The sequence below is a fragment of the Eleginops maclovinus genome, chromosome 13 (assembly GCF_036324505.1).
Source record: "Eleginops maclovinus isolate JMC-PN-2008 ecotype Puerto Natales chromosome 13, JC_Emac_rtc_rv5, whole genome shotgun sequence".
Classification (NCBI taxonomy): domain Eukaryota; kingdom Metazoa; phylum Chordata; class Actinopteri; order Perciformes; family Eleginopidae; genus Eleginops; species Eleginops maclovinus.
Genome location: NC_086361.1, coordinates 1034947 through 1047722, shown reverse-complemented (window position 1 = coordinate 1047722; position 12776 = coordinate 1034947). Strand labels below are relative to the sequence as shown.

The following is a 12776-nucleotide window of genomic DNA, read 5'->3' as shown; positions in this document are numbered from 1 at the left end:
TTATTACATTTATTTCTTAAATAATTACTTTACAGTTTAAATTAGCTAATGTAAAAATTAATATTATTTTGTTGTTTTAGTTTTTGCGACGACGTCACTTCCGGTTTAGTCACTTCCGGTTCAGTCTCTTCCGGCGATCTTCCTGTTGAACTTAGCTGGGTAGAAAGAATGGCCGACATGTGCATCGGAACATAATCAATCAGCATCCACTTGGAGGCATCAGAGTGGCAATGCCGTGAGTTGTTTGATTGTTAAAGGACATGTTGAAGATGTTATATTATGATGGATTTAGTTCGAAAAACTGTTTGATGTGTTGTATACAAGCTAAAAAGTGATGCAATTGTCAATCAGAATGCCTCATTTCAGTATTGGACAGTTTCTGTTGTTATTTATAACTATGCATAACGTGATGTTAGTCATAAGGTTGTCATAAATAGACACAATATCTTTGTATTATTGTATTTGCAGTTTTCACCGTCTGTTGATGAAGAAGTGAAAGTAAAAGGTCAAGCTTACTACGACTTTGTCTCATTGGCTACGGTTTAACTCAGTGTTTAGTCAGAGTTTCGACACACTGCACGAGAACACTACAGATGGTATTTTTACGTATTTATTACGGTGAGGTTTTGGCAACCGAGCTGCCGGTTATTTACCGTAAAATAAACAGGTGGTATTTTCCCGTAGTTATTACGGTGAGGCTCTGGCAACTGAGCTGCCAGTTATTAACCGTAAAATCAACAGATTTTTTTTTACAGTGTTGATTACTACGTCTGAAATTAACCTCTGCTTTTCTCTGCAAAGATTGCCAACAGCTGCTTTGAGCTCATTTGTCACCTGGCATGGTGGAAGGTGTGTAAAGTTATTTGGTGACATTGAAATTGAACATCAAGTGTATCTAATGTGTCATCTCTTTCATGGGCGCTTTGTTTGTCTCTGACTTCCGTGTTTGCAGAAAAAGGATGTGTATGCAGCGGATGCCTATGTTGTTGCCACTTGGCATGCACCAAATCTCCAGGACCCATTTCTCAACCTACCGGTAAGCTCATTTACTTTTTCCTATTCATTTTTTCCCTCTGTAATATATTTCATGTACAGGAGTGGGGGAAGGGGATACTTATTTGCTTGATCATCTACAGGCTGATGCTGCAGAAAAAGATCTTCTGATTTTTCCCGTGTGGAAACCAGGACACTGGTTCCTCTGTGTAAGTCTTTACTAGCTCAAGTATAGCTGGAAATGGTTGGTGGAAATGTTTTTTTACCCTAATTAGAAATATAACCTTTTCAGCTACAACAGTATGCTTTGACATGTTACTTAAATTTACATTTAAAGCAGAAACATCTTTTCCACCAAAAATGTGAAAATGATATACAATGATTCATCTAGGTTCTTATTAACACCTCACTTGACAGCTCCTGATGCCAAAAGCTTTCAAGATATATCAGCTTGACTCGGCTGATCCTTGTGGCTTTGGTGACGAACAGTATTTAGGCATATTCAGGTTTAATGTCTCATTAATTGGAACTGTTTCATGTTCCCTCTGGAATGCTGTTCATGAGAAAACAAAATCCTTCACGTTCTGAAGGTCTGTTCTGACTTTCAAAAGCCTTCACGTTCTGAAGGTCTGTTCTGACATTGAAAAGCCTTCATGTTCTGAAGGTCTGTTCTGTTCTCTTGTTGTTTTACATGTTCTGAAAGTCATAGACAACAGTTATGAATGAATTATCAGTAAATACATATGGGGCCAGTAGTTATTTGGCAAGGAGACCAAAGCCTTGCTTCACATACTCAGAATTCATTAAATTCATTACATCTTTCTCCTGTAGCACTATAATTCAGTGTCTTACAAGTTAAGCATTTGCTGTTGTCTATGGCTTTTGGGATATGTGTGTTAGGGGTTTCATCAATTCACTAGTTGTGAAACTCCTGTTTTGTGTGAGTAATGGGGCAGTGATGTGTTTCAAAACCAAACTCCAATCAGAAGAGATCTGTATTTTACACTTCACTTACTTTGAGTCAGCTTTCATTTTCGAAGTTGTCCACCTTTTCATGGTGGGTTGGCATACGGAAAATGTGGTTATTTCAGCACCTAGTTGACCTGCTCATTCTGGATTAGAGTTTTGTGCTACACTTCTTTGCCTGAATTGCTCTCAAGTTTCACAAGATACTCGACTAATGTTTTGTTCACCTCTGTAGCTCGATTGCCATACGTTTGGCCACTGGCCACTGGAAAGTCATCAAAAACAAGGTACAGTAGTACTTGGGACTTTTGTTGTGTGACTGCTAGTAATGGTCTTAGGTGGGATTATGGGTAAGATGGACAATGGATGGTTCCACATTTTGTAACCCACTCTCCCACCACTACAAAGGTTGACAAAAAAATTGGGGGAGTGTGTGTGGGGGGGTGGGGGGGGGGGGGGCTGTAAGTCTGGTACAAGGGTACATTGTAACGTGATGGGTTGTGGACGTGTGTGTGTTTTTGAAAAGAGTTGTTATCCTCAGGCCATCCAAAGTTGACAGGACCTATGCGTAATTTTGACCTCAGTGGTTTTAACAGTGTTATTAGGATGAGAATATGTTTACTGATACAATATATTTTACTAACTACTGTCTCCTATCACAGTCAACCATGAAGAATGTTCAGGCAGCGGAATCCTGGATCCAGGAGAACATGTCTCTGTTCCAGGGGCATGTGGACATGCCCCCCGTTTTGTCCATGAACAAAGAGGACAGACAGCAGGTGTTGCGTAGGAAACTTAATGGGGACGAGGAGGCAAGAGACAGCTTTTTGTTCATGTTTGAGTTCCAAAAAGACTATAATGTTTTTGTTGACCACTGTGAGGCTTCAGGGATTGTCTTCTACGCCGCCGGGTTCCGCAAATCCTCCTATCTTCACACTGGGTCTCACTGAAGTTGTGCACCCTGGCCCACACCCCCACCCTCTTTATTAAGATTTTGATGTGTGTATATATCTGTATATATTTTTTCAATAAATGTTAAATATTGCTGTTCATTTTGTGTATATATCTGTATATATTTTTTCAATAAATGTTGAATATTGCTGTTCATTTTGTGTATATATCTGTATATATTTTTTCAATAAATGTTAAATATTGCTGTTCATTTTGTTTGTGGACATTAAATATTTTTTTGTGTAGAAATCTTTTGACTCATGGAACACACCTAATAGGCTATAAGCTTTTGTAATTACTTGCTGTTTGCAAGATTAATTAATAGTGTGAAATGTAAACAACTAGAATTGCTATTGGAGTGATAAATAATTGATAACGCATGTTTATTGCTGAATTTTAGTGTTTAGGGGAGTATTTTAGTGGCATCTAGCCACTCCAACAAAATCTCAACTTGAAAGGAAAATAAAAATAACATTCACTTTATTCACCGATATTTTACTCTGGATTCGACCCCTAGACTTCCTGAAAATGTTAAGTATATTAGGTAGATAATTACGCCGACGGCAGCAAAATAAAAACACTTAAATGTAAGAGTTATCACACAATTCTAATGTAATAGTTCATTAATAGAGCGAAAATAAACATCATGAACGCAAGGTTTACCCTTCTTTCAGTTCGCTAAAACGGGAAGAGGGATACCTAACGTTTGAGCATGTGACGTAATCAATATGGCCAAAGCCCGTCTACGGAAAGCCCCTTCACTCTCTATTCACCCCCCATTGTACCGAATTTGGCTGCAGTTCACCTAGGGGGCGATCGCGGGCGAGTGCAGAATACATGGACCCCTATGGAGCTAGGCGGCTAGCTACATCATTCTCCTAGCATATCGTCTACAAAATCCAAAATACTACTGTGGTTTCCGAGAGGTCGACAGGGATTTTTCGTCAAAAGTGGAATAATCTGGGGGTCATAGCCTTTTGTTTTCTTACAGGTTGGGCAGTTGCGACCCAGGTTCTGCTAGCATCTGGCTAATGAAAGCCGATTGGTCAATGAAGAACTCACGACTGGTTACGACCGAAGAATACGCTTTGTGGTACCTGTCCACAGAACATCAACAACGCTCTTAAGGTGCCAACCGCCGTTAAAAGAGAAGAAGAAGAAAGCTCTTAAGGAGGACTCTGAAAGGACATTACAATCGAACTTTTTTATTTGATTATGGTCAACTTTGGATGTACTGATCCTACCACACACATACATTGTATTGTAAAAATAAATTTGAAAGTTAACTGATTACGAGCATGTGTTTGTTTTCTTACCTTGAGCGTATGTTCGATATTGCTATATTGCTACCTTAAGGATAAATCCCGCTTTCTAGAACATTAAACATTAAACATTCCGTAAAAAAAAGTTGATTAAGATAAAGATGCCGCGTCAGTGTGCTGCAATTAATTGCAAAAATTCTCAAAAAGGACTGTCCTATTTCAGCTTCCCAAGGATGATGAAAGGTAACATGTTTTCCTTCTATATTCAGTTATATCTGTACTATATGCAGCCTATCTGCGCTCGGCTTCGCAAGCAAGCCGGTATTTGATGAGGCCTTCAACCAGGTTCTTTAATGCGGTGAGGGATCTGGAGGAGGCATTTGGAAGAAACATCAATACCTTCTGGCCAAAGAGTGGGGTACGACAGAACCTTGACAAGACACTGGAGGGAACAGAGGCCTTCAAAGAGTTCCACAGAGACCACCCGGAACATGCCCTTTTAATCGAGGAAATCTCGATTAAAAAATTTACAATGTGTAGGCTGGGGGCAGAGATCCGGATAAGAAACAGGGGCCTCTCTGCCATCAACGAGAAAAAGGTGGCAGAAAAAAAAGTATCTACATTTACAAGTTAATTAATACAGTATAAATAAATGAATGCAGGCTTGTTTTTGACTAGTCTGCAACAAACCATATCAACCTTTCTGTGTCTTTTCTCTTGAAGGTTTTTTTGTTTTAACTGCTTTGATAACAGTAGCTCGTCATGTCTATGACTGGTGTAAGTTACACAGAACTATGAGCATGTACATGAATGATATGTGAATGTGACAGAGATAAAATGATAAGGTCACATGGCGCCGGGAGCACGAAGATCTATGCATCTCGTCAAATATCGTTTAGCTTTAGCCTAGCTCCCATTTCTGATCTCACTTACAACTTTGGATGGATGACTAAAACAATATGTTAACATTATATAATCGACAAACTGTTTTCATACACGCTTGTATTAACTCGTCAGCATCATACTTTCACCAGTTAACCACACACTTTTATTGTCAAAGCTTTTTTTTTCTGCTGACCATATCTAACGTTAGCAAAGTTCCCTCTGGTAATAGTACTCACAGTGCTAATATAGCCAACTGAAGCAACCAAATAACGTATTTTTTCAAAAACGACATATTCACATCAGAAAGTCTTCATTAACACTTAATTGTTTGTTAAGATTTGTAAATTATGAGTATCAAATAATGTCACACCTTTTCAAAACATGTAGAGCCGAGTTCAAATCAGTCCCACGGAGCCAAATCAGCTGCGATCGTATGCAGCTGTTGCTGCGAGGGAAAGGAAAGGGAAGGAGAGACACAAGGTGCCGTAAAGCAATTTATCACGCATGACGTCATCCGATTTACAAAAACCTAATTTTAGTCAAAATCAAGCGAATATAAAATACTAGCTATGTGTCGTTTGTGAGGATTATCCATTCCATGTTTAAAAAACTATAGCAGTGATTTTAAAAAAAATTATATCCAAAGAAATGTAGGAATCTATGGGTGGGGCTCCATAGGACCACATTCATTCTGCACTGGCCCACCAGCGCCCCCCAGGTGCAGTACCATACCGGAACGGTTTTGAGAGTGAACGTTCTCGTCAATATTAAAAGTTCTCTGATATGGCCGACTTGTGCCCTGTTCCAATACCCGTACTTTCCGCCCTTTCCGCCCTGTGTTTGGGTACGTAGGGTGTTCCATTTCTAATCGCGGCAGTGAAGTGCACTGTAAATACCCGGATAACGCCCTCAAATCGTCCATTTTTTGAAGTGTGGAGTTACTGGACACTCAACCGCACTCAACGGCCGCCATATTGTCTACGTACAACCTACGTAGCGGAAGTTACGTACGTACGTACGTGCCCGCGAAAACAGAAAGGAATTAATCGCCCAAAATACACGCATGCTCACTTATGTAATTCAGACAAATAAAAGCCCCGGCTGTATATTCGTAGTTCATGGTATGCAACAAGCTTCGCATCACATAGGTATACACACCAGTGCGTTGTTGGCCATTAGAAAGACACGTTGACGACGGCGGCGACGACAACGTATCAAAAACAGATTAAGGTTCACGAACAAAAGCAGTACAACAATGGCATCCATTTTGACAAAAGATTTGAATTATTGTATTTTTCGCGGTTTCTGGGGGTTTCGTTGTACACATCCAACGTAATTTCCGGTAAGTGCGGCAGGCAGGGTGAAGTTTGGAACGATACTCAGCCGTCGAATAGCCTCGTTGCACGGTAACCGTAAATTCTACTTCCGCTGTTACTTGTATGCGCGTCTAAACTTCCGGTCGAACACTTCCGTGTTATGATAGCGTTTGACAGCTGGATACCGGTAACCGGCTTTTACTATTTAGAAGTGTACAATGAGTGTGTTCACAATAAAAGAAAGACGACTGACCTTTCAAAGGGTGGGGACATCGGCACTGCACTGTTGTGTAGGGCTGTCCCGACTATTCAACGTAATCGATTACGTCGAAGACGTAAATAAGTCGGCGTGTGCAACATACCGCAGGCCCGTAGCCAGGGGGGATCGAAGGGTTCGTTCGATCCCCCTCCCGCACTCGACCCCCCCCCCCCCCTCCCCCCATACACAGACACGCCCCTCAAGATATGTGGGCTACTCAATGAATGAATTGTTCATCTCCGGTGAATATACATGATTCAAATCTAAATTTACAATATCAAAATCCAGACTAATAAAAAAGAAAAGTAGACTCAGAGAAGTGACGAGTAAGAAAAATGGTTAATATTTCTGTTTACACATTTTGTTCAGACTGTTTTACACCAATCCAGTCGGTGGCGGTAATGCCCCCATTTCTGTTGGTAGCTAGCCTAATCGCCTATTACATAGGAACAAAGAAGAATCAGAAGAATAGCGAAAATGGGTAAAAAAGAAGACAAGGAACGTAAACGAAAGAAGTCGGCGGCAACATTGTCCCAAAACATTGGTGACTTATTCCAGAAAAGGACCAAAATCGGTAAGCTGCTGAGTGCAGGGCTTCTATTTCTTTACTACTTAGCTGCTAGACCTAGCTGCATCTGAACACTCACTGACCTAGGCTACTTGTCAGTGGTTGCCTAGCTCCATTAGGCTATATGCTAGCCCCATCCCTCGCCGAACACAGAAAATACCACTGTCAATTTTGTAGGAAACATAGCGAACGTAACAGTAACTATTTTCGGGATTGTTAAAAGTGTATTGCTTGGCGTGTTAACGTGACTTCGGTGCTTCAATGTCTCCCCCCCTCCATCTCGTTATGCTTGTGCTCTGCAAGTGCCACATAGCTGACAGTTCCCCCCGTCTGTTTTAGACTAGTGTCTGTCTCCTGAGTCTACTGTCTTGACGCAGAGTGTTACCATTTTGTGCTCGCGGCTTCAGATGTCTATGACAGAACTTATTATGTGCAGTTTCGACCTCGGTCTCTATTGGTGCCTCTCCACCTTTTCCTGAGAGTGAAACGGATTTTATGAGGGGTTCCCCCCACACTAAAGCCAAATTATTTTATGCCCATTAGTTGATTTTTAAGAAATGTAAGTGACAATAACATTCAGTAACTCACTTTGCAATGCTGATGATCAAGCTAGGCTGTATTTTACTGTCACCATGCCTGTTGCTCCAGCTAGGCTGTATTTTACTGTCACCATGCCTGTTGCTCCTAAGGCCATAGTAAATAAAATACAGTATAGAGGTGTAAAAAAAAAAGGGGGTTAAACATGGATAGGGTGTATGTGAGTCAATCAGTGTAGTTTCCCTGCACCTGATGTTTGTGTTTCAGGTGCAGATGTTTGTTGTCAGACGTTTGTTGTGTGTGCTTTTTGTTAAAACCGTTTTATGACAAATGCAATATATCTGCTTGATGAAATTACCCAAACCCTCACAATTCTATGTGCACAATAGAAAATAAAATAATTCAGAGAATAAAATTATTATTATGTCTGGTTTGAAATACTCTAAAATTGACTTAAATGTCTTTCTTTTGCTGTATTTATTTAGTGAGTCAGCATGTGGAGGGTGAGCTACCAGCAGCTAGTAGTAGCAGCAATGAAACAGCCTTGCCAGGTAACAGTGCAGTGGAAGAGCAGAGAGATGCAGCAGCTCCTGAAGTGGCTGAGGATGTGAGAGTGAGACAGGCAGCAGAATGTGAGGTAGCCCAGCCGAGCTCTGTACTTGACAGTGACCTTGGCTTCTTCATAGATGCAACCAAATCTATTGAGGAAATAGCACAGGCTGTGTGTCAGATGTCTGATGGCCAAAAGTACAATTTGGTGAAAAACCACGTCAGACCTTCGAAACATTTCATTTTCCCAACTACATTTATTGGTGGGTGCAACAGGGCATTCAGGTATGATTGGTTTGAGGAGCATGGATGGTGGCTGGTTTACAGCATGAAACTCGATGGCGCTTTCTGCATATGCTGTGCTCTCTTTCTCAATGCCACAGAGAGGAAACAGTCAACTTCACTGATAAATGCGCCCTTCAGTAAATGGCATAAGAAAACGAAGATAATTGGAAGCCACCAATCGAAAGCAAACCATTTAGTGGCATTTGAAAGAGCAAAACTGTTTCGACAGTCACATGAAAACCCCAATACCCGGATATCAGTCCGTATGGACAGTGCAAAGGAGACCAACATCAAAGAGAACAGGCACATTCTCAAGTGCGTTGCAGAGGCTGTTCTCTACTGTGGCCGTCAATGCATTGCACTGAGAGGATCAGCTGAGCAGCAGCATTGTAGTGGCAATCCTGGGAATTTCTTGGCCCTATTGAAACTGCTTTCAAATCACGATGAAAAGCTGAAGCAGCATTTGGAGAAACCAAAGCTAAAAAATGCCACATATCTATCACCTCAAAGCCAAAATGAAATGATTGATGTAATAGGGAAGCACATGATTCAGGCCAAGATCGTGGAAGAGGTCAGGCATGCTCAGATGTACACAGTCCTAGCTGATGAGGTCACATCCCATAATGAAGAGCTGATGCCAATGTGTGTTTGCTTCGTGGACAAAGACTTAAATATCAGAGAGGAGTTGCTTGAGATTTGTACTTTGCCACGGATCACAGGTCGCCACATTGCAAGCGCGATCAAAGATGTGCTGAGTCATCTAAGCATAGAGATTGCTGACTGTCGAGGCCAGGGGTACGATGGCGCCAGCAATATGAGCAGCGAAAATGTTGGCGTTCAAGCTTTGATAAAAAAGGATGCGCCTAAGGCAGTTTATATGCACTGCAATGGGCATTGCTTGAACCTTGTCATTGCACGCTCTTGTGCTCTTCCAGTTGTGCGCAACATGATTGATAAGATGAAGTACATCGTCATGTTCTTCACCTGCAGCCCGAAGAGGGAACACCTTCTCAAGGAGGTTGTAGATAAGGAGGCACATTCTACCGGAAAGCGGAAGCCCCTGATTGACCTCAGCCGCACAAGATGGGCAGCACGGCATGATGCCTACAGTCACTTCTACAGTGCCTTTGTCTTCATTATTAAGGCTCTGGAAGTCATGGCACAGGGTCTCCATACAGAGGAGTACAGTGAAGATGTCACCAGTGGATGGGAGGGCAAGTACAAAGCAGAGGCCTATGGTCTCTTGAGTGGGCTACAAAACTTTGGATTCATCCTCACATTCCTCACCGTATACCAAGTTTTATCCCACCTGGCGGGCATCACGGTGAAACTGCAAAGCACCTCACTCGACATCATCGAGGCATTTAGCATGGTTGATGAGGTGAAGTCTGTCTACAAGGAGCTCCGCGAGACCATCGACGACGACTTCAATCAAATCTACGAACAAGCAGTTAGGATGGCTGCTCAGGTCAACGTGGAACCAACCCAGCCGAGAGCAGCTGGAAGGCAGAAACACAGGGAAAATGTACCCGCTGAAGGAGTGAAGGAGTACTATCTCCGGAACATGACGATACCCTTCTTAGACCATGTCATTTCAGAGTTTGAGTCCAGATTTAGTCCCCTCTCTGTGACCGCATCAAGGCTCATGGGCCTAATTCCATCTGTCCAGTGCAACTCAGATGTAACGGTGGACATCTCTGAAGCAGTCGCTCTGTACCAAGATGACTTGCCATCACCAGAGGTCATTGACCAGGAGCTGAAACGGTGGAAGTTGAAGTGGCAGGTCAAAGCATTACACCAAAGACCAAGCTCATGTGCCTCAGCTATCAAAGAGTGTGATGAGATGATGTATCCGAACATCTTCAAACTCCTGAAAATTGCATGCACCTTGCCAGTGACCTCCTGCGAATGTGAGAGGTCTGCCAGTGTTCTCCGGAGACTCAACACATTCATGCGGAGCAGCATGGGAGAGGACCGCATGTCATCCTTGGCTCTCATCCATACCCACTACGACATGGCTCTGGATCTGGATGAAGCTGTCGATCTATACTCAAAAATGCACCCAAGACGATTGGAGCTGATGAGCGTTCTGATGCAATAGAAGCCATAGAAGAAGAAGAGGGAGACATGGGGGGTGGGTCATTTCACGTGAAATCAGACACTTTGGGGCCCAACCGACACAGATTTTAATCAAACTTTGTGTGCCTTCTTAGTGGTAAGGTAGAACCCCAGAACTGCATTTGCATGAATCTGGCACTAATATAAGGGAGAAATGGACTAAGAATGTTTTAAGTAAGAGGGTAGGGCACTACACATTCAACCTTGATTATGTCAATTTAAATTACAAAGAGATGGTTTTGATGCTGTTTGAAAGCTCTTTTCTGGAACACTTCAATTTATATCATTATTAATTCATGTTTAAGTTTTAATGACCATACCGATAGTGTACTTCATGAAGTAATTCTTATCTATTTATGTCAACAGTGGAGAGATAGACAATAAAGGACAGCAACAACAGACAGACAGAACAACAACAGAGACAGACAATGGAGGGCAGCAACAGACAGGCAATGGAAGAAAGCAACAGACAACTGAGGTGAGCAACAGAGACAGACAATCACAGATGTAGGAAGTTTGAGTAACACTTACATTTATATCAAATTCTTCATTCTTGTTAAAGTTTTAATGACTATAGAGATAGCTCAATTGAAGCAATTCATGTCCATTTATGTTAACAGTGGGGAGCAACAGACAAAAAATGAAGGACAGCAACAACAGACTCACAACAAACTTGACGATGAATAAAATATGTCTAAATTAAAAGATTTGAAGTGTGCTGGTGTATTTAGGGGGCATTGGAGTAGGGAGCCAAATGAAGTCCACTTTCGGGGGGAAAAGATCCCCCCCCCCACCACAATGCTGGCTACGGGCCTGTACCGTCGTTTACGTGATTTGCACCAAAAAAAAAAAAAAAAAAAAAAAAAAAGTGATTTGCGCGAGCGGTAGATGTGCTGGAACAGAAGCGGTAAACAATGGCTGCACGCCCGAGGGTGCCCGAAGATGATGATCAGCCCAATAAACGGACAAAGACATCTAAAGTGTGGAGATATTTTAAAGAGAAGGCACACGAAGACTTCGTCGTGTGCCGCATTTGCAAGAAGGAGTTGGCGTACCATAGCAGCACCACAACTATGCATGAGCACATGAAGCGGCGACATCCTGGTGTGCTGCTGGAGGATGACAGAAAACAAGCTGGACAGTCGTAAGTCTAACTAAGTGTTTGTTTCTGTAGGAGATGTATTGAGGAAGTGAATGAGGTTTTTCAGATCGAGACGCGGGGTAAATATTTCATCAAAGAAAGGGAAACGTAATTACGTTTCCCTTTCTTTGATTTCATGCTGCTTTGTATAGCCTGTCGCTATGCTGGCGGCGTGCATAGCAACGACACAGAGATAAAGCAATGATTCGTAATTTGCCCGTTATAGACTGAATATTCAACACCTGAGGGTGACAGTGGTCGGGATGTTTGTAGAAGAGCTTGTATACAAAGTAAAAAAGTAAATTAAGGCAAAAGAAGAGCGCATATTCCTGCCAACAGCGGGAGATGTGTAGTGAGAGGAATGCCCGCCTGATTCAGAGGTCTCATGTCCGTTCTCCTCCCCGGTGCACAGTGCACCTTGCGCTATTCAACACTGTTTGTGCCGACTGCAGGTCTAAATAAATAGTAATACTATTCTAATAATATAATAATACTCATAATTGTGTCGTACATTACGACCTTGGGTCTATATTAGCAACAGAAGGACCAGCTGGGTTTTGGTCAGGGGCGGCTGGCCCATAGGGGGCGATAGTGCACCGCCCTCCTTAAGCCAAACGAAAAAAAAAAAAAAAAAAAAAAAAGAGAGAAAAGAGTTTATTTTGCCGGTCTAAGTCTTAATAGTATAGTCCAAACAGCAGCCTGAATATCGCTGCGACAATCAGCAGCCTGGATGTCACTGTCCAACCAGTAGCCCCGCCCCCTTGGGGCGATATCAGTCAGATTGAAAATCGCCCCAGGCGCTCTCATAGACTTACATGTTGAGACTCGTTTTTTCAAAAATCGAACGATACAATGCATTTCTATGGGCTCCGGGGGGGCTTGCCCTAACGTGATTTCGTCATACGCAGTTACGCACTGATGCGTGCTCGGCGGTCTCCGCCGAATC

The 12776-nt window shown here is 42.3% G+C and overlaps 1 protein-coding gene across 4 annotated transcripts; it reads left to right on the top strand.

Moving 5' to 3' along the window:
* Positions 1–6857: 6857 nt before the first annotated feature.
* LOC134875473 (52 kDa repressor of the inhibitor of the protein kinase-like) lies at positions 6858–11471 on the top strand. Of its 4 annotated transcripts, XR_010167200.1 has the most exons (3): positions 9234–10705; positions 11056–11167; positions 11310–11471. XR_010167200.1 is itself a non-coding variant. In XM_063900075.1 (2 exons), exon 1 carries the CDS (start codon positions 9386–9388, stop codon positions 10670–10672), a length of 1287 nt encoding a protein of 428 aa, XP_063756145.1. In that variant the 5' UTR covers positions 9234–9385; the 3' UTR covers positions 10673–10705; positions 11056–11471. The 4 variants fall into 4 exon arrangements, 1 of the variants encoding a protein (XP_063756145.1); XR_010167201.1 differs by lacking the exon at positions 9234–10705 and adding an exon at positions 6858–7206 and having other exon boundaries at positions 11056–11471; XR_010167199.1 differs by having other exon boundaries at positions 9234–11167.
* The last annotated feature ends 1305 nt before the right edge of the window (positions 11472–12776 follow it).

What these genes read in the sequence shown, in the direction of transcription:
- LOC134875473 (XM_063900075.1), top strand. Translation starts at nt 9,386, where the DNA reads ATGAGCAGCGAAAATGTTGGCGTTCAAGCTTTGATAAAAAAGGATGCG.